Source organism: Trachemys scripta, chromosome 4 (genome assembly GCF_013100865.1).
Source record: "Trachemys scripta elegans isolate TJP31775 chromosome 4, CAS_Tse_1.0, whole genome shotgun sequence".
NCBI classification, from domain to species: domain Eukaryota; kingdom Metazoa; phylum Chordata; order Testudines; family Emydidae; genus Trachemys; species Trachemys scripta.
The window spans coordinates 91,178,782-91,199,991 of record NC_048301.1 but is presented as its reverse complement, the minus strand read 5'-3'; the positions used below and the strand labels follow the sequence as shown (position 1 = coordinate 91,199,991).

Genomic DNA, 21,210 nt, shown 5'->3' with positions numbered 1-21,210 from the left:
CAGTGGCGGGCACGTCGTGCACAGGTCCACCCCCAATAGATCTTCGGGCTCATCAGGACCTGTTACGTAGGATGGCCCGTAACATGGACCTACAGACGGAGGAGATAGTGGAGGTGCAGGACCCCATTGTAAATATCCTCGCGGCGGATGTCCCATCAAGAGTGGCGTTGCCCCTGATCCGCACGATCCAGGCGAATGCAACTACGATATGGCAAACCCCTGCCTCTATCCCACCTACAGCGAGAGGGGTCGAAAGAAAGTACTTTGTCCCCTCCAAAGACTACGAGTACTTGTATACCCATCCCTAGCCGTGTTCACTGGTGGTGTCATCAGTGAATGCAAGGGAGCGCCATGGTCAACAAGCCGCAGCGCCCAAATCAAAGGAGGCTAAGCGACTTGATTTGTTTGGCCGTAAAGTTTATTCAGCTGGAGGGCTGCAACTTAGAGCGGCTAACCAGCAGGTGCTCCTGAGCCGCTACAACTTTAATTCCTGGAACTCTATGGGGAAGTTCAAGGAATTGGTTCCCCAAGAGTCCAGGGAAGAGTTTGGGGCCTTGGTTGAGGAGGGTAAGAAGGTGGCTCGGACCTCCTTACAGGCCTCCCTGGACATAGCGGACTCGGCCGCGAGAACCCTGGCCGCAGGTATCGCTATGCGAAGGACTTCCTGGCTCCAAGTTTCCGGTTTGCCCCCCGAGTTACAGCAAACCCTGCAGGATTTGCCCTTTGACGGACAGGGGTTGTTCTCGGAAAAGACGGACTCTCGATTGCAGAGCCTCAAGGACTCCAGGACAATCATGCGCTCCCTGGGGATGCATGTCGCGGGTCCCCAGCGCAGACCATTCAGGCCCCAGCCTCAACGTTTTTACCCCCCCCCACCTCGTCAGAGACAGGACCCTGCCAGAAGGCGAGGGCGAGGTGGTAGGAGAAGATGGGCTGGCCCTCAACCCGATCAGAACCAGGGGCCACCAAGGCCACCTTCAGGTCCTAGACAGAACTTTTGAAGGTGCGGTCGAGGACGGCGCCCCAGTCATCCCCCAGGATCCAGCCCCCTCCTTTCGAGATCGCCTCTCCCACTTCCACCGTGTTTGGTCCCTTATAACTTCGGACCGTTGGGTCCTTCGCACGGTGGAGAGGGGATACGCTATCCAGTTTTCTTCTATCCCTCCCTCCCACCCCCCTTCCCCGTCCCTCTTCAGGGACCCTTCTCACGAGCAACTTCTTATACAGGAGGTTTCTACGCTCCTTGCCATGGGGGCCATAGAGGAGGTTCCGATAGAGTTAAGGGGCAGGGGATTTTATTCCCGTTACTTCCTGATCCCCAAGTCCAAAGGAGGTCTGCGGCCCATCTTGGACTTGCACGGACTCAACAAATTCGTAGTAAAGTTGAAGTTCCGCATGGTCTCTTTGGGGGCCATTATCCCTTCCCTCGATCCTGGAGACTGGTTCGCCGCCCTCGACATGAAAGACGCTTACTTTCATATTGCAATTTACCCGCCTCACAGACGCTTCCTGCGATTCGTGGTAAGCAGAGTGCACTATCAATTTGCAGTCCTTCCCTTCGGCCTATCCTCGGCCCCAAGAGTGTTCACGAAATGTATGGCTGTCGTGGCAGCGTACCTTCGTCGACAAGGGATACAGGTGTTCCCGTACCTAGACGACTGGTTGGTACGCGGTCGCACCAAAGAGCAAGTTCGAGCTCATGTCCACATAATAGTGCACACATTCAACAAGTTGGGCATCCTTCTCAACAAGGACAAATCCACTCTAGAACCTACCCAGAGAATAGAATTAATCGGCGCAGTCCTAGACTCCAGACGTGCACAAGCCATCCTGCCAGACAACCGCTTTTGTACCATCATGAGCCTCATTCAAGGGCTCAGGGCCTTCCCAACTACCACGGTGAGGTCGTGCCTCACCCTACTGGGTCACATGGCTTCCTGCACGTACGTAACCAGGCATGCCAGACTTCGGCTTCGCCCACTCCAGACCTGGGTGTCATCGATATACCGCCCACATCGAGACAGCCTGAACATGGTGGTCACGATCCCGAACTCGATCCTGTCCTCCCTCACGTGGTGGCTAGATCACAATGTGGTTTGCGAGGGGATGCCATTTCACGCACCACAACCCTCTCTGCAACTGGTTACAGACACTTCATCTCTGGGTTGGGGCGCCCACCTCAACGAACACCATACGCAGGGCCTGTGGACTGCATCCCAGTTAGCCCTGCACATCAATGTTCGGGAACTGATGGCGGTGCGCCTGGCGTGCCAGGCATTTCTCAATCTCCTACGTGGCCGTTGTGTGTTAGTTCTCATCGACAACACCACGGCCATGTTTTATATCAACAAGCAAGGAGGAGCACGTTCGTCAATTCTATGCCAAGAGGCCATTCGCCTGTGGGACTTCTGCATCGCCCACTCAATCCATCTCACGGCATCGTTCCTCCCTGGAGTCCAGAATACTTTAGCGGACCGACTCAGCAGGTCTTTTCAGACGCACGAGTGGTCCATCCGTCCGGACATCATACATTACATCTTCCAGAAGTGGGGGTTTCCCCAGATAGACCTGTTTGCATCTCGAGACAACAGGAAGTGCCACGTGTTCTGCTCCCTACAAGGTCGAGCTCCGGGCTCCCTCTCGGATGCGTTTCTCCTTCCCTGGAAAGACCACCTCTTTTATGCCTTCCCTCCGTTTCCTCTGGTCCACAAGGTACTGCTCAAATTGCGCAGAGACCAGGCACGGGTAATTCTGATCGCTCCAGCGTGGCCGAGACAACATTGGTACACCACACTGTTGGAACTCTCGATTCGGACACCGATCCCGCTTCCGTTATGTCCAGATCTCATCTCTCAGGACCACGGCCGACTGCGTCACCCCGACCTGCATTCTCTTCACCTCACGGCGTGGCTGCTCCATGGTTCTCCCAGACAGAACAACAATGCTCACTATCGGTCCAACAGATTCTGTTGAGCAGTAGGAAGCCATCAACACGAGCCACGTATCTGGCCAAGTGGAAGCGGTTCTCCTGTTGGTGCGAACAACGAGCCACGTCCCCGTTACAGGCACCTATTCCTTGCATATTGGAATATCTCCTCTCCCTAAAACAGCAAGGGTTGGCGATATCTTCAATTAGAGTTCACCTGGCCGCTATATCAGCCTTTCACCCAGGGGAACTCGCGTCCTCGGTATTCTCTAACCCGATGGTCGTTAGATTCCTCAAGGGCTTAGACCGGACGTACCCACAACAACGTCAGCCCGTCCCGACGTGGGACCTCAACCTGGTTCTCTCCAAGCTCACAGGTCCTCCATTCGAGCCACTGGCCACCTGTTCACTTTTGTACCTATCCTGGAAGACAGCCTTCCTCGTAGCCATCACCTCAGCAAGGCGCGTTTCTGAACTCAGGGCGCTTACATCCGAGCCCCCTTATACAGTTTTCCATAAGGATAAAGTGCAGCTTCGTCCACATCCTGCCTTTCTCCCTAAGGTGGTTTCTCCATTTCATATCAACCAGGACATATTTCTCCCGGTTTTTCATCCTAAACCACATGCTACTCGCCAGGATCAACGTTTACATTCTCTGGACGTACGCAGGGCCCTGGCTTTCTATATTGACCGCACAAGGCACTTTAGAAAGACGACGCAACTCTTCGTCGCAGTGGCCGACCGAATGAAAGGCTCACCGGTCTCCTCGCAACGCCTATCCTCCTGGATTACGTCTTGCATCCGGACTTGCTATGACCTGGCAGGTGTCTCGGCACCGCACCTCACCGCTCATTCCACGAGGGCCCAAGCTTCCTCGACGGCTTTTCTGGCGCAAGTTCCGATCCAGGACATTTGTAGAGCTGCGGTTTGGTCATCAGTCCACACGTTTACAGCTCACTATGCACTAGTACAGCAGTCCAGGGACGATGCTGCATTCGGATCAGCGGTTTTGCACACAGCAATGTCTCACTCCGACCCCGCCACCTAAGTTGGGCTTGGGAGTCACCTAATGGAATGGATATGAGCAAGCACTCGAAGAAGAAAAGACGGTTACTCACCGTTGTAACTGTTGTTCTTCGAGATGTGTTGCTCATATCCATTCCAAACCCGCCCTCCTTCCCCACTGTCGGAGTAGCCGGCAAGAAGGAATTGAGGGGGCGCCGGGTCGGCTGGGGTATATATTCAGCGCCATGAAGGCGCCACTCTAGGGGGCTCCACAGCCGACCCGCCGGTGTTGCTAGGGTAGAAAATTCTCCGACGATCGTGCACGCGGCGCGCGCACACCTAATGGAATGGATATGAGCAACACATCTCGAAGAACAACAGTTACAACGGTGAGTAACCGTCTTTTCCATGCCTTTCCACTCTAATAGGAACAGACTTCTGTGAAAGCTCCAGGATCAAACCCTCGCTCTCCAACAGACTCCTTCCAGATTTCCTCTATTTTGTTTCCAACAATTATTTTAGGGGAGGGATGTTAGGGCCTGAGTGGAAGACTGTTTTACATCCCTGCCAGGAAGGATGTTAGGGAAGTGGCAAACCTCGGCTTACCTTTTCTGGGAATGAAGCCAGGAGTGTGCTTTTCCACCAGAAGTCATCTTTGGGCCAGCCTTTGACGGACAGCAGGCCAGTCTCTTTCTCCCTTGGTAAGAACATGGGGAAATAGCAAATCAGCACGTTCTTCCTAGCAGAACATCTGTCCAGAATATGTGAAGGCAATGACATCCCATTTCCCCAGTGAGAAGGATATAGGGGGACTGGCATGTTGACCTATCATGAGGAAAGAAGGTGGCAAAACAGTAAGATAAAATATTGCCAAGTTAAAAAACAAAATTAAAAAATTTGCAGATCTTGGGGGGGGAACCAGAAGATTGGGAGAAACTTCCTGCAGATTTTGCTGTAATTCTTCAAAATATGATATTGTCAAAGCTTGTGATTCTTAATACACACACGGTTTTGTAATATTTTAAATATGAGGCATGTATTGTAATGCATTATTGCTAAAGTAAGCCAGGGGTTTAAAAATAATTCCTGCACTATAGGGTCAATTTGCCCTACATTGTGTCTCATTAATATGAAAATTAATCAAACCTTTCAGAGTAATGGAAATTACCTGCATCGGGAGGAGAACATACCCATGTATAAATTTATATATAGGTCTATTTAAGGTTTTGACATACAGAGAGATAACAGAAAAGAAATTCAATTTAAATTGACATGGCTCTTAGCTTATCATGCTGTGCCTGGCTACTTCAGAGCACAAGAGCTAGAGGCAAGAAGAAAAGATAAGCATGGATTACTTAATGCCAGGCCACAAATAAAGAAACAAAGACCAGGAAGTTATCTGGTGGTTATACAGGTCATGGGTTTATTGAATAAGTAACTGAATCAAATGACCCAAACCTAAACCTTGAGAGGAAGTCCCTCATGGGTGTGTGTAACTCCACCATTACTGAAATCTCTGAGCTGTCTGATCCCATGGAAAGACACTATGGGTATTCCTGGACTGGTCACAAGTGGTTCCATCCCCGGGACTGATTTGCCATGTTCCAGTTATGGCCCAATACAGTGTGTCTGGCACTGAAACCTTATTCTATGGTATACTTCTTTCAAGCCACCTTGGCGTAGCTGAGATGGCATATTACTTAATCCAATTATTTCCCTCGATCATGCTTTATCAGCAAGGAATGCCTACCTTTGAGGGCAGTCAGCTTAAGTTTGGCTCCTTCTACCACCATCTGCCTGGAGCAGAAGAAAAATTTGCACTTCATGTGTAAGTCTCTAATAGAATAAACATGTCTGAACCACTGTCAGAAGAAAAGGTAATAATCAAGTGTCGTCATTAACTTTCTTTTCTTATTTTTGTTGGTTTCATTCACATCCGTAGCATTACTTAAATGCAGTTATTTTGATGTTTTTTTCTGTGCTGACATAAGTAAAGGGTTGGAAAAGAGAGAAGAATTATATGAAAATTCATAGGCTGAATAGCTGGAAGTGATTTTATAAGTGGTAGCTGTTTCTTTAGCTGTGCTTCCATTACAACTTTCAATTTGCTGTATTGTGTTTAATTTTATTATCTTATACAACATGAAAAATTTGTATTATATATATCCTATTTTGCTAGTCTTATGTTGGCCATTTCTTTGATTACCATCAACTTTTATTATCTTCTGATGCTTGGACATATATTGCATTTGTTAGCCTATAAAAAGGGAGCACCACAGAAGTCAAGCAAGTTGGGCCAAATTCATCCCTGTGTAGCTCCACTGAAGTTACATACAGGAATGAATTTGGCCCAACCTGTTTGATTTCTGTTTTATTCCCTAGTAGCTTAACAAAGGCAATGTATGTCCAAGTAAAGTAATGAAATTACACAGGGATGAGTTTGCCTCTGTATTTTTAAAGGAAATTAAAGGGGAAATTTAGCACACTTAATAATTAAAAAAAAAAAACTAACAAAAAACAACAACAAAAACAAAACCACAACAAAACAAACCAGAACAAACCAGAAAAGAGACTAAAACCTAAAGTAAAAAAGGGATAAAAAGTAGTTTTACAACTGCATTGGTGTGTCACCTGGAATACTGTTCATTTCTGGCCAGCATGTCACAGAAAAAAAGATGTTTTCAGTGTTGTAGTTGTGTTGGTTCCAGGATATTAGGAAGGCAAGGTGGGTGAGGTAATATCTTTTATTGTACCTACTTCTGTTGATGAAAGAGTAAAGCTTTTGAGCTACTCAGAGCTCTTCAGCTCTGGCAAAGGTACTCAGTGTCACAGCTAAATACAAGGTGGAACAGATTGTTTAGCATAAGTAGTTAACACGTGGTGTTATAAGAGACCTTCAAGGTGAAATGGGCTGTTAACACCTCTGCAGTCATAGGACTAAAAAGGGGGAGTAGTGGGTTACAAATGTTGTAATAAGCCATAAATCCAGTGTCTTTATTAAGACCATGATTTTTATCATCTAGCAAAGTTGCGAAGCTTATATTCAGTGTAACTATTTATGCAAACTATCTTTTCCACCTTGTATTTATCTGCGACATGCTGAGTACTTTTCCCAGACCTGAAGAGCTCTGTATAGCTTGAAAGCTTGTCTTGTTTACAAACAGAAGTTTGTCCAATAAAGGATTACCTCACTCACCTTGTTTTGCTTAAAAAAAGATTAAAATTATTAGAGCACTGAAAAGACTTTCATATGAAAGTTGACTGAAAAGGTTATTACTGTTTACAGAGGAAATGAATAAATGAGCTCTCTTTCTCTCTCAAATGAATGGTATATAAAAGGCAAATCATGAACTCCTATTTACCCTTTCCTATAACACAATAACCAAAGAAACGATAGACTTAACACTGATAAAAGGAAATATATTTGACACAACAATTAACCTGTGGAATTCATTGACACAAGATATCACTCATTCAAGAGTTTAGTAGGATTAAAACAAATTAAATCATATGGGTAATTAGAAAATCCACAGTTAGATTATTTGAGTTAAAAATGTATAAGGGATGTAATCCTTCATCTTTCCGGGCATAAAACAACCATTGATTGGCAGTGGTTAGGAAGAAACTTCCCCTATGAATGACTTATTCCATAATTGTCCATGAATCTGGTACTGATTTGCATTTGTGTTCCAATATTTTTAACCTGTTAGAGCCTAACTTTTGTTTTTGAGAAGTGACTGACATTTTAGATGCTTCCTTTAGAAACTTTTAAAATCCCTAGCTACTGTTTAGTAGTAAATGGTGAGCTTTTGTTTTTAGCAAATAATATATTGAAATTATTTTATTTAGATAATTAAATTATACTATTCTTCTTTAAATCTCTTTGCAGTTCCATTTGATTCAGAATATTGTTGGTTGAGTTTGATGCTTTGATTTATCTGATTTAATAGTTGAAAGTTTGGCGAGCACATTTATAATTGCTAGAATTGCTCATTGAACTAATTCTTGATTCCTGTTTTCAACAGGATCAAAAGCTACAATTGCACATAATGGCAAAGGAGGAACATCATAAGAAACTGAATGAAGTTGAGAAATGCTATGCTACTATCACATGTCAATTTGGAATGATAAAAGCGGCTCATGAGAAATTAGAGCAAAATGGTAAATCTTTCTTAAATGTAGTCCTACAGTAGTTATTTTTGTAGTGGTTTTTTTTCTTCTTCAATGAGTATTTTCACATTTAGAGGTTAATCCTGTCTTATCCATGGCATTAGAGGACCCTACTCAGGTGGAACTGATGAGTTTCTGTGACGGAAAGGAGGGAGAAGAATTTCTGAACCCTGTACCTAGGTCCACTGCCTCTAGTTATCTGTTTCATGGGTGCTTCCTGTGTCCCCCAGTGAGCAAAGATCATAGACCTCAGTTCTACAAAGAGCTGAGTTATCTTGCAGAGTGCTGAGTGCCCTTACCTGTGATTGACCTCACTGAGGGTGAAATCCAGGCCCCACTGGAATCAGTGAGGGTTTTGCCTTTGACTTCAGTGGGGCCAAGATTTCATCCTGAGATTTGAAGACATTTAACACCTTTCAGGAAACCTCATCAGCACCTCATAGAATCTAGCCCTTAGAAAAATTGGGAAGCCAGACAACTTTTTTCCCTTCTTCGGGGGATGAGGGGTTTGCTGTCACCTTCCAGCCATCAACAATCTCAATTGACAATCTCCAACTCTGATTCATGTTGTTTTAAATTAAAAATGTTGTTGTCAATTGTACAGAAATAGAAAATAATAAAACAGGAAAAATAAATAGAACTAGATGAACAACATCATCTAGCACTCTTTTTTTAAAATTCTGCATAAATAACTATTCAAATATAATAAGTCTGTACCAAACACTCATTCCCATCTCTGTGCTTAAATTCTACAAAACTATTTGTGAATCTGTTGGTATATGACAAAATTGCACCAAGCATCTGTGTGCTTACTTATGTATAACAGTTTTGCACCAAATATGTTTTTCTTCCATAAAATAATACCAAAATTAAAACCAATAGCTCAAATATTTAAAAGTATTTGCAATTTTACACAGAACTTGTGTAGAAACCCCCCCCATTATATGCATATAAGTCATGAATTTATATGTGACCACACCTTTTCATGTACACAACCCTGACTTGCATGTGTATATTTAGTGTTTTGTACATCCTTTGTGGCTGCATGCAAACATGTGCAAAGATCTTTGAACATTCAGTCTGTATATGTAAATACACATATGGAATATAAATACATATTAGTTGTAAAAAAGACAGGAAAAAATCCAAGCATTATATGTCAAAAAAGGCTTGTGTAAATGAAGTTAAGTCATTTTTCAAAACCTTAAACTAGCTAGCTTTTTATATTTAGATAAGAGTAAATTGGTGGCCTGTTCTGTGAACATTCTTGGCATTTTAATGGCTGGGGTTATTCCTCATGCTCATGTCTTTTGAAATACAGTTGTGCTTAATATTTAAAACAAAAGAAAACATTGCTGTTCTTTCTTTTTATTTATCATGGAAAAGTCCTATTTATTGTTTATCCTATGCATAAAATGTTTTTTGCAATTTTTATGGAAAAATACATTAGCTTTCTGTATTTACATAATTTGGAATATGTATAAATGTATTTTATTATGGAAAATATTTGCAAAGTAAACAGCTGGAAAAGATTAAATATAACAGCAATACAAGTGCTTCTGTTCAACAAGAAAATGAGCTATTCACCATAGTAACTACAGTGTATTTCTTACTGAAGAGAAAATTAATTTTATACTGTGTTATTTAACAGCCATATTAAGCATGTAGATCGCTTGTAAATTCTGAATATGAATCTACAGTCAATGGAAAAGTCACAGGAATCCATACATTAAATAAACCTCTAATTTCTAACCTACTGATTTCCTGGGATTAAAAATAGTGTTTATGAAAACAATTTGTAGATCTTGAAAATGTTGAAGTTAAAAATTGGTGCTTCATGTAGTTGTATAGTAGAGATGCCCCTCTTTCTAATGGGATCCAGCACTTTTAACTCTGGCTTTATTTATTATTTGTTTCAATCTACCAGGCTTTAAAACCATGAAGGTGAAATCCTGGCTCCACTGAAGTCAATGGGAGTTTTGTTATAGACTTCAGTTGGATAGAATTTCACTTATGATATTTTATGTATTGGAAAGTTGTCTTGGGACATTTTAAGAAGTGTGTTACATTTTGTAATGCATCTATTTAATTTGAAAATCTCTCTCATAATACTGTTACTGAGGCTATTGTAAGCCTGATCATATTGTAAGCCCAACTTTCAAACGTTCCACCTGAAATTGACAAGTTGTAAATGCCTGAGTAGAATATTTCTAGGAATTTTGGGGGGAAAAATTAAAAAGGAGTAGGAGCTGGATGGCACAGACCTGTGCTACCCAATTTTGGAATGGGAGCTGTTGGAGCAGTAAAAAGAGGGTGCATGAAGGGAAAACATGAAGGGAAAAGCATGGAATAAGGGATGAAGAGAAAGTATAGGAGATCAAGATGCATGGATAGGGATAGAGGAGACTGAGAAATACAGAGATTGGGGGACATGTACAGTTTTTTTAGATGTAGTATTTTAAACACTTTTAGAGTGAAATTCTGGCTCAATTGAAGTCAATGGCAAAACTTTCATTGACCTCAATAGGGCCAGGATTTCACTCAAAGTTTTCAATGTAGATAAAAGTAGATTTTATGTCTCCTCTATTGCCTTTCTACTGTCCATTACCTCCCATATTCCAGCTAGGTATAATTGCCCCTACAGATCCTATGGATTTGCTAAAATCTTTGGAAGGGAAGCCCCATTTTGATGGGTCTCCTAAATTCTGTAGAGCCTGCCTCCTCACCTTATAGATAACCTGATTTAAACTTTTGATGATAATTAAAAGTAACAGAAAAGCACAAACAACCTCATTGTTTAAAATGTTAAAGTTGAAAATTAATGAAGGTAAAATCCAGCTAATATCCACAATAATATTACACTTTTCTTACAAAAATTCTACCCCTTTGTAAAAATCTAAAGGTTTGAGCTGTACCAGGGTAGTATAAATCAGTCTGATCCTAACTGAGTATTTTAGGCATTACTACAGTAAAACTAAGTAATTGAGACACTTGCAACCTTAGCTCCTTTTTCACAGAGTTTGTTAAGGAAGTTGTGTATATATTACAGTGTATATATCCACATGAAATTTTAATTTGAAGGCATGTTTTGAGGATGTATTTAATTTTTTTTCCATTGAAGTGCTGGAAGCACTACAACTTAATGAAAAACTGGCATCAGTGAATAAAAGGCAAGAGTCTGAAATAGATAATCTAAAGGAGGTAAGTACAGTATGTATTTTCCAGATGTTTGGGCTTGTTTGAGGAGCTTCAGTAGAAGTAGTAAGAATAATAACATACAAATTGTAGCGCTCTTCTTCATACTGGCTGAGTGGCTAGGATTGGCTTTCAGGATACCTGGGTTCAGTTCCTGGCTCTTCCACTGCTTTGCTGGGTCACCTTGGGCAGTCACATTCCTCTCTGTGTCTCAGTTCCCTGTCTGTAAAATGGGGATAATGCTACTGACCTCCTTTATAAAATGCTTTGAGATCTGTGGATGAAAAGCACTATATGAGAGGAAGGTATTATGTTAATATTATATGCTCCCCTTCCTGTGTAAAAAATATGTGGGAGGAAAGCAGCTTTAAGGAGTTCCTGGCACATAGAAACTGTCATTGATCTTCACTCATCCCAATTTCTTCTTTGCCAATAACTGGCAGCATGGCTTTCTCCTTTGCTTTGTTGCCATTGCCTTTCCCATCCCATAGAGTAAAGCAATAGATGGCACTTTTCAGAGTAGCCAGAGGGCGATAAAGCAGTGATTTTTAACCTTTTTTTATTTGTGGACCCCTAAAAGGTTCAAATGGAGGGGTGGACCCTTTTGGAAATCTTACATAGTCTACAGACCCCAGTTTGAAAGCCGCTGTTCTGTGGGTAACGATAGCCTTTCGCAGACCCCTTAGATATACTCTGTGGCCCTCCTTCCTGGTTGAAAATCATTGCGATAGCGTATGGCAGTGGTTCTCACCCAGGAGTCTGGGGCCCCCTGCGGGGCCGTGAGCAGATTTCCACCAAGCAGGGCCAGCATTAGACTCGCTGGGCCCAGGGTAGAGAGCCGACGCCCCACCGCATCGGACTGAAACCTCTGGGGCTGCAGCCGAAGCCTGAGCAATGTTACATCACTGGGGCTTGGGGCCCCAGGCAATTGCCCTGCTTGCTACCCCTTAACACTGGCCCTGGCAGAAACCAGTTCTTGGGCACAAGTGGGCCATGGAGTTTTTATAGCATGTTGGTGGGGCCTCGGAAAGAAAAAGGTTGAGAACCCCTGGCATATGGGCAAAAGAGCAACTATGCCTATAAAAGAAGTCTGGTAGCCTGGGAGAAAAAAAAGCATTGCAGAATCACTAAAATAAATTGAGAGCTTGGGACAAGTGTTACCAAGGTGAATGGGGGGCAGGTGGCATGTGGACAGTGAGGTTACCCTGCCACTGAGCTCCCTCCTGTCCCTCACACATGCAGAACTATAGTAGTTACCAGATATCTCTTTGGATTTGCCCTTTCTCCTAAGCAAGTGAGTGAGGCAAGCTAAAAGGGTTAATATGCATGTCAGGAGGGGTAGGTCTCTCTTCCCTTCTAGCAGCCAATTAAAGGGTAACAGGAGAAAAGCAAAGGCAACCCCTGCAATAGTCATGTAATTTCATTCTCTGTCCATAATCCCACCTTGTTCTTGCCTCCTCCTCCCCACTTCCATTTATTTGAAGGGAGGTCCAACAATGTTTCCCCCTTGATCATCAGGCTCCCAGAAACCTTGAAAGAGAACCAGTTCACTGCTCCACTCCCAATCTCCTTTGGGTTTCTGTTGCTCTGATATCTTCAGACAGATGACTTTGTGGTCATGCTCCTGCTGCTGCTACATGCTACCTGTTCAGGAGACTTGAGACTACTACTTGCAATAGGAAAAATTAGTTGTTTAGGAGAGGGATTCAGTTACCATTTAAGTTTGTTTTAAACTGATCAAAATTGGACATTTACTCACTGTGACTTGCATTTCTGAAAAGTGAGGTTGATGAGTACAGCAATGCTTTAAAATTCTACCTGCACCTAGTATTGTTTTTCAGTTTTTAATAGAACACATAGCTTCTCATTGTTGAGGTTCATTGGGGTATGATGCCTTTAAAAATCTGGTCCAGAAATCAATTATACCCTGAGATAGACAGTTTAATTAATTAAGACCCTTTTTTCATCTGTTTCTTTCAATCTCAAGCTTGTTGCCTATTGCAGACATTTATTTTGGGCTTACAGTTTTAATAACAGCAAAGATAAATCACTAATTAAATCTAATTTATTTTTAGTTGCATACTAGAGAATAAGGCACACCCTGAGTATTCAAAAACACCAAGTTCCAAAATGACTGTTTGATTCAAAAGATCAGAGCTCTGTCTCTTATTAAAATCATACTTATAAACTTAACGATAAAGCACAACATTGTGAAATTACTCAAAAGGGTGTTCAAATCATGAAGAGGTTTTATAGCTTTTAGAAAAGCCTATTTAGTCCAAATACATTATTCAGATAATAATAGCATTACACCAAAAATCCACTCCCCCAAAAGTAAATGGTTTTGAAAAACAAAACTAAAATGGGGGATTTGTTTTAAAATGGTTAACCTCAACAGTGTGTTGCAGGTAAAACAACTTTCCACTTCAGAACAAATATAACTATATGGTGCACTTTGACCACAGAAATCTTAATCTTTGAGAAATGAATTGTTGTCTGTGTAGAATGGTTCACATTCTTAGGCGAGATCAAAAATTGTATGGAGTCCACGAAAACTGGCTTTTGCATAACTGAGAGGCTTCATTGGAACTGGGGTCTGAGGCTTCATGATAAACCTCAAAATTCCAGAAATGTGTGAACGTAATAGTAAATTGGATTAGTTATTTTGGTTAAAGGGAAAAACCCAGAACAATTTTATGAAATAATAATTAGGACTTTTTAATATGTGAGGGCAAGAAAATTGTATACCGCATCCAGCAACACAATCTTTCACTCAGATTTTTTTTCTGCCAGGATTTATTCTTGAGGTTTAGGGGTATAAATTAAAAGAAAATATTTTTATTTTTATATAAGCAAAAAAAAAAAGAGAGAAAGAAAAGTCTCCTTTCCTCCTTTGACTACCACAGCGTGCTTTCTTGGATCCTTGCTTTCTTGGACCTTCACTCTTCAAGTGCTTCCTCCACATTGAACACTGGTGGGAGAACTACACTGCGAGTTAACTCCCTGCCTGTTATTGTTCAAGTAGAAGCAGCAGCTGAAACACTGGAGCTTAGATACAGTAGACTTAGGAATCATAGAAATGTAGGTCTGGAAGGGATCTCAAGATGCCAAGTCCAGCCCCCTGCGCTGAAGCAGGACCAAGTAAACTGAGACTATTCCTGACAGGTGTTTGTCTAGCTTGTGCTTAAAAATCTCCAATCATGAGGATTCCACAACCTCCTTTGGAAGCCTTCCTTAACTACCCTTATAGTTAGAAAGTTTTTCCTAATATCTAACCTAAATCTTCCTTGCTGCAGATTAAACCCATTACTTCTTGTTCTACTTTAGTAGAGATGGAAAACAATTGATCATTGTCCTTTTAATAACAGTTGTTAATATATTTGAAGAGTATCATCAGGTTCCCCTCAGTCTTCTTTTCTCAAGATTAAACATGCCCAGTTTTTTTAACCTTTCTTCATAGCTGAGGGTTTTATTTAAACTTATCATTTTTGTTTGCTCTTCTCTGGACTGTCTGCAATTTATTCACATCTTTTTCTTAAAGTGCAGTACCCAGAATTGGACACAGTTCTCCAGCTGAAGGCTCAGCAGTACTAAGTAGGGGAGGACACATGCCACCCTGTAACATATGACATTCCTAGTAATACACCCCAGAATATTAGCCTTTCACAACTACATCACACTGCTGACACACATTCAATTTGTGACCCATTATAATACTCAGATCTACTACCACCTAGCCAGTTATTTCCCATTTTGTAGTTGGGTGTTTGATTTTTCCCTCTTAAGTGTAGTACTTTGCACTAGTCTTTATTCAATTTATCTTGATGATTTAAAGACCAATTCTCCAATTTGTCAAGGTTGTTTTGAATGCTAATCCTGTTCCCCAAAGTGCTTGTAACCTCTCCCAGCTTGGTGTCATCTGCACATTTTATAAGCGTACTCTGCACTCCATTATCCAAGTCATTAATGAAAATATTGAATGGAAATGGACCCAGGACTGACTGGACTCCACTAGATACGCCACCCCAATTTGACAATAAACCTTTGATAACTACTCTTTAAGTATGGTCTTTTAACCAGCTGTATACACACCTAATAGTAATTTCATTAAACCACATTTCCCTAATTTGCTAATGAAAAGCCTTAATAAAATCAAGATATATCATATCTACTTCTTCTCCTCATCCACTAGGCCAGGAACCCTGTCCAAAAAGGAAATTGGGTTGGTTTGGTCTGATTTATTCTTGACAAACCTATGCTGGCTATTTCTTACAACCTATAATTCTCTGGTGCTTACAATTGATTGTTTGGATGAAAATACTGCATCTGTTTACATTTGGTTCATATTTGGAACGTTATCTTTGCAGCCATAAAGGCTAGAATCATAATTATTTTTATTTCAAAACTTAAAATTCTTCATAAAGTGATGGCCTAGGCCCCTGCACTCACCAAAGAAAGTTCTCCACTTGCCCTTGGTGAGTGGGTTTGTCTCTAGATCTGATTGTTAATATTTTCTCTATCCGTGTGGTCAGATAGATTACCAGATTTGTGGTATTGGTACAAAAGAAAATATACATGAATATATATCTTCGTCAGTTAGACCTCCCACTCCTCTACCTAACCTCCATGGCCTCAATATAAATGTGCATAATAGTTTTTTGTTTTTTTTTTTTACAGTGCAAGATAAGAAGTAAGGACCAGACTAACTACTTTGTAGGATTTTTCTTGTGCATGGCAGTAAATCCTGAGTTTTAGAAAGCATGCAGTATCAGAGCCATAGACAAAGTATTTGCACTTGCTTATCCATTGGGCTTTATAGTACACAGAATCTAATAACTGTCTCCCGTACAGATAGTGCATTCAAAAAATTGGCATAGTACTCACTTCCACAAAGTCAAACCTCTCACCCCCTCTTACATTTAATTTTGAAAATATGCTTTGTTGCTTGTTGTATAGACCCTTTCAGTAAAAACTAACAATGAGTATTATCTAATTTTTGTATGAAAAGACTGAAATTTCCTAATTGGATTTTCAGATTACAAAATATCACATTTCTAAAGTAATACTATTCTCTTTACAGTCTTCCAATTAAACAATTATACTTTGTCTATGTTAGAGCACTGTAAATTCACTTATGACTAGAGTATTAAAAATAGTTTATAAAAATGAATTAATTGATAGAGGTAGCTATACTCATATTCTTTCATATAACTCTATATTCATGAATTTCACATGCAAGATAATCTTCATTTTTTCTTTTGCACTGGTATATGATTTTGTCCAGAACAGTTAAACCATTGTTTCTGTGATAAGATGGAATTCCAGTTTTGTAGAGAAAAGTTAAACAGACCAAACATAGTTGCTAGATAAAACTATTACCATTCTGAATGCTTGGTTCACAACTATGGCATCATGAAGAATTCTTGATACTATCTGTGAACAGCATTCATAACCTCTGCTGTTTGTCTGAGTAAACGTCAGAGTGCTCAAGGAGAGAGCGATATTAAACAGACTACCTTGCACCAGAAAAGGAGGGGTGGGGGAGAAAAGGGCACAATATTTATGAGTCCAGGAACTATAAGTTGTAATTTAATGAGATCAAAGCATTTGCTGTTTATTTGCTGCACTAGCCGCTTTGGATAAACTAGTTAGAAAACAGATAATGTTTTTTTAAAAAGTGCAGGATATTTAAAAGATTATAAAGGCTATAAAATCAAAGGCATATTTTAAATGGAAAATCATGTTGTAAAGGTTTCTAATATTAAATTAATTTAGTGTTCTCTTGAGATTAAGTAATTAATGTTACAGAGAAAGCAAAGATCCCCAAAATTTATGGTCAGTTCCTGTTTTTGCCAGATATCCACTGCTCTTCCTTTTTTTCTGCTATTTCCCAGGAGTACACAGAAGTTGTCATTGGTGTACTAATGGGTACTTTTACTCCTGTTGTATGGCTCGGCACAGGAGTTCCCTACCAATATCAACTATAATGTAACTCTACTACTTTTGTAATAGGGAGAGACAGTAGCAATATTTATACAACCCCTCTTGGTAGATGACTTGATGGTTTTTTTTGTTTGTTTGTTTTACACTGATAGTTAAAACAAACAGTCATTACTATTAATTTAATGTATATTACTTAATTTCATTTGTTTTGGTATTTCTGTACTTTTTTAAAGAAAGGGCACGGGTCAGGATAGTGTAAAGATTTCTCTGTTTTGAGTTGCAGTGCTGATACTGGATGAACTATTTATGCATGTTTCCTGTGTTAAGGAACTGAAGAAAGTAACTACAGACTTGATAAGGTCCAAGGTCACATGTCAGTACAGGGTGGGAGAAGAAAACATCAATCTTACAGCAAAGGAACAGCAGTTACAAGAACTACAACAAAAAATCAGAATGGTATTCAAGAAGCTCTTAACATTTGTTGCCTAATGTTTCCTCTTGCTCATTTAAAAAACAGAGCTGTAATGATTTCCAAGTGATGCATACATGTTTCTATACCTTTTTGAGAACTGAATATTTGTAGTGACAATTATTTGATTTTAAATACTACATTTTCTAGGAAACTAAATTATAAATGTAAGATATTTTATTATTTATAAGATCAAATGTCTTTCAAGCACTAACTGTCATTAAATTGCTCTCGATAAGGATGAAAAATCAGTTTAATGTAATTTTATTAAAGAAAATGTATTAATATAAAGATTGTTGCATAATATTTTCATACATTACTTAATGTTCATTTTATATTTTGTTAAGGAAACAGAGATTAATAAAAATCTCAGTGAAGAAAATGCACACATTAAAGAAGAGAAACAGGTGAGCGGTTAATGCAATTTTGCTGTTTAAAGTTGATTAATAATACTTGTGATCAGAAATATTTGGCCATTTAAGAAATGTGCTCTAAACTCTTAAAATTAACTGTGTTCAGCATTTTACTTTTCAGAAGTAATTTAATGTTGATTTTAATAATAAAAACAGGATCTTACTGTTTTATATCAAATCAATTAATAGGACATACATTATTTTATTAATTTTGTTTTCCACATTATATTTCCAAGTCTTCATTTATTTAGTTAAATTTCAGACAAGAGAAACCTGGCATACCAATGAAAATAATCTTCTACATATGTATTCAATAAAGATATGCAGTAAGGATTGTAGAATACTTGTTTCCTCTTTCTGCACACTGGTACCCAACAAATTACTTGCATTTCACTGGTAGTCCATCCAGTTAAAATTGGGATCATGTGTCAAGCATCCAAATAAACTACTCAAACACACATTGACTGTAATAGCAGTGTACTGTACTGCTTTGCAGGATCTCATGTAAAAGTGATCTTTTCTTAGGTCATAAAAGACTCCCTCTCCATAGGTCATTAATACCAGGCATGTCAAAAAAGTGATGTACATGTTCTTAGGGAGGGGAAGGAACAGAATACTGACCACATTACCCATTGAGCACTCATTAAAGGGTGATCTAGCAGTACCATCGTAGTCTCAGAAGACTGTATTTTTACTTTACTTTTGAAGAATGCTTGACAGTAGAACTAGAAAAAGTAGGTAATGGATGCTTATTAGAGTTTAACTTAATGACTCTCACAGACCTAAGTTGTGCTAAAAATACTCCATGGAGTGATACTTTCAGTCTGGTGTATGGGTATGTTTGTATCCTTAAAAAAATCCACAAAGAGCCTCCTGCCTCCACCCAAAAAACCACCATGGCTAAAAACCCCTAAACGAAGCAGTTAGAGAGAAAAAGACATCCTTTTAAAAATTTGAAGTCAAATCCTACTCAGATAAATAGAAAGGAGCATCAACTCTGGCAAGCCAAGAGCAAAACTGTAATTAGGTAGGACAAAAGAGGATTTGAAGAGCACCTAGCAAAAGACAAACTAACAACAAAATTTTTTGTAAGTACATGAAAAACAGGAAGCCTGTCAAACTGAGTGGCGCTACTGGATGATCAACATGCTAAATGAGCACTCAGAGAAGACCAGTCATTGCAGAGAAGTTAAATGAATTCTGTGCATTGGTCTATACTGCAGAGGATAAGAGGGACATTCCCACATCTGAGCCATTCTTTTTACGGAACAGATCTGAGGAACTCTCCCAGACTGAGGTGTCAGTAGAGGAGGTTTTGGAACAAATTGAGGAATTAATCAGTAATAAGTGATCAGGACCAAATGGCATTCACCTAGGAGTTCTGAAGGAACTCACATATGAAATTGCAGAACTACTATCTGTGGCATGTAACCAGCCACTTAAGTCAGCCTCTGTACCAGTAGACTTTCAGACCTCCATGTGGTCTCTAATTCTGTGTACACAGATACTAGTACTTAAACATTTAGTTACCTGATTTTGCCTGAAAAAAAGAGACTACCTATAGTATATGAAAGAAGTCAGAAAACTTTCAGTTTTGAATCTCTTTAGAGATAAATTAATGTATGAGTTTGGTATGAGTCTCTCTTTCAATTCCATTCAACATTTAAGAATATTTTCTATCCCAAAATCAATTATGTCACACATTGCATCTGTGCAAATCATTTACTAGTAGCTACTGGATTACTGTTTAGGAGCAAGTTCTGTAGGGATTTGTGGATATATGTTGCTTGTTTAGGTCATTCTCTCTATCTTGGGACCTTCAGAAATGTGTCTTACATATTGTTTCATGTAAAGTGGCTTTTATTTTCTCCATCACATCTGCTTTAGCTAGCAGGCTTTGTCAACAGAGTCACCATTTTGTGTGTGTTATGAAGATACCTTGGTCTTTTCTTTTCTGTTTTTAATCAGTCTACAGTCTTCAGGGTGATCCTAGATTTACACCTTAATCAACCAGTTATTTGGGTGGTCCTCTCTTTGAGATCTTATTTTTCTTGAAACAAGGACGTCCTGCAGTCTTTAAATTCCATCTGTCCTGGAGAGCATTTCCTGCCATTTAGAGTGTATTCCATTCAATAACACTGAGTTCTTCTTAAAAATAGACTCTCTCTCTCTCTGCAGGACATGAGAAATTTTAAGACTCTAGGATTGTAGTATAATAGGAGCCCTTCAGGAGTAAGGTAGTGTACTGGCCTTTCATGTATGGAGATCTGAGCTCAAAACTTTGTCACAAAAAGAAATTAATTTGGTGGTTTGATCCTGTTTAACTGTGGTGTAGGTGTTCAGGCTCAGGCTGTAGCCTGGGTTCTAGGAGCCTGCAAGGTGGGAGGGTCCTGGAGCTCACGAGTCCAAATGTCTACGCCACAATTAACAGCCCTACAAGCCTGAGGCAGCTGGCAGAGATCAACCGCAGGTGTCCAATTGCAGTGTAGATATACCTTCTGTTCACCATGACACAAACACCACAAATTTGGCATAAGTGTCAGCTGCTTCTTAGGAGAATCCCAAAACTGGAAGAGCAACAGCGATATTGCAGGTCAGAACTGTAGTTTGCATTAGTAAAGCTGGGGAAGAAATTTACACAGCATTACATAGTATTTAAGTGAGAGCTACTAGTCCCTCACCACCATGAATATTGAATCCCTAAGAGCCACACTTTGAACCCTATACAGTGGTGAGTAGTTACTCTTGGGAATTCCTGTGAAATCAATGGAATATTTGTGTGAGTAACTGCTCACACAAGTAAGGGATTCACAATCTGGCCCTAAATTCATCTCAGAATTTAAAAATGCATGTGTTATTTTTAGTTCCAATGGGCCCATCATTGTAGCATTCTGGGGGGATATACCCCAGAAAGATCAGATGCTAGCTGCAAAGTCTGATAAACCTGAATTGTATCACAACATTCTGATGTTCATGTCATAATACACCATTACTGTGTGTAAATTCCAGCCCAGTAGAGTCTACATTCAGAAGATGGAGAACAGTTTTCAGGATCATCTGTTTGTGAAAGTGGTTGCCTGTTTCCTCTG

General features: G+C 40.2%; 1 protein-coding gene across 1 annotated transcript in view; it reads left to right on the top strand.

Moving 5' to 3' along the window:
- The window catches only part of CCDC73 (coiled-coil domain containing 73), a 65,976-nt gene that overhangs the window by 5,278 nt on the left and 39,488 nt on the right, over positions 1–21,210 (top strand). Inside the window, exons 2-5 of the mRNA XM_034768758.1 lie at positions 7,957–8,092; positions 11,223–11,302; positions 17,567–17,695; positions 18,056–18,115. Coding sequence (XP_034624649.1) covers positions 7,957–8,092; positions 11,223–11,302; positions 17,567–17,695; positions 18,056–18,115 — 405 coding nt within the window. The remainder of the gene's footprint in view (positions 1–7,956; positions 8,093–11,222; positions 11,303–17,566; positions 17,696–18,055; positions 18,116–21,210) is intronic.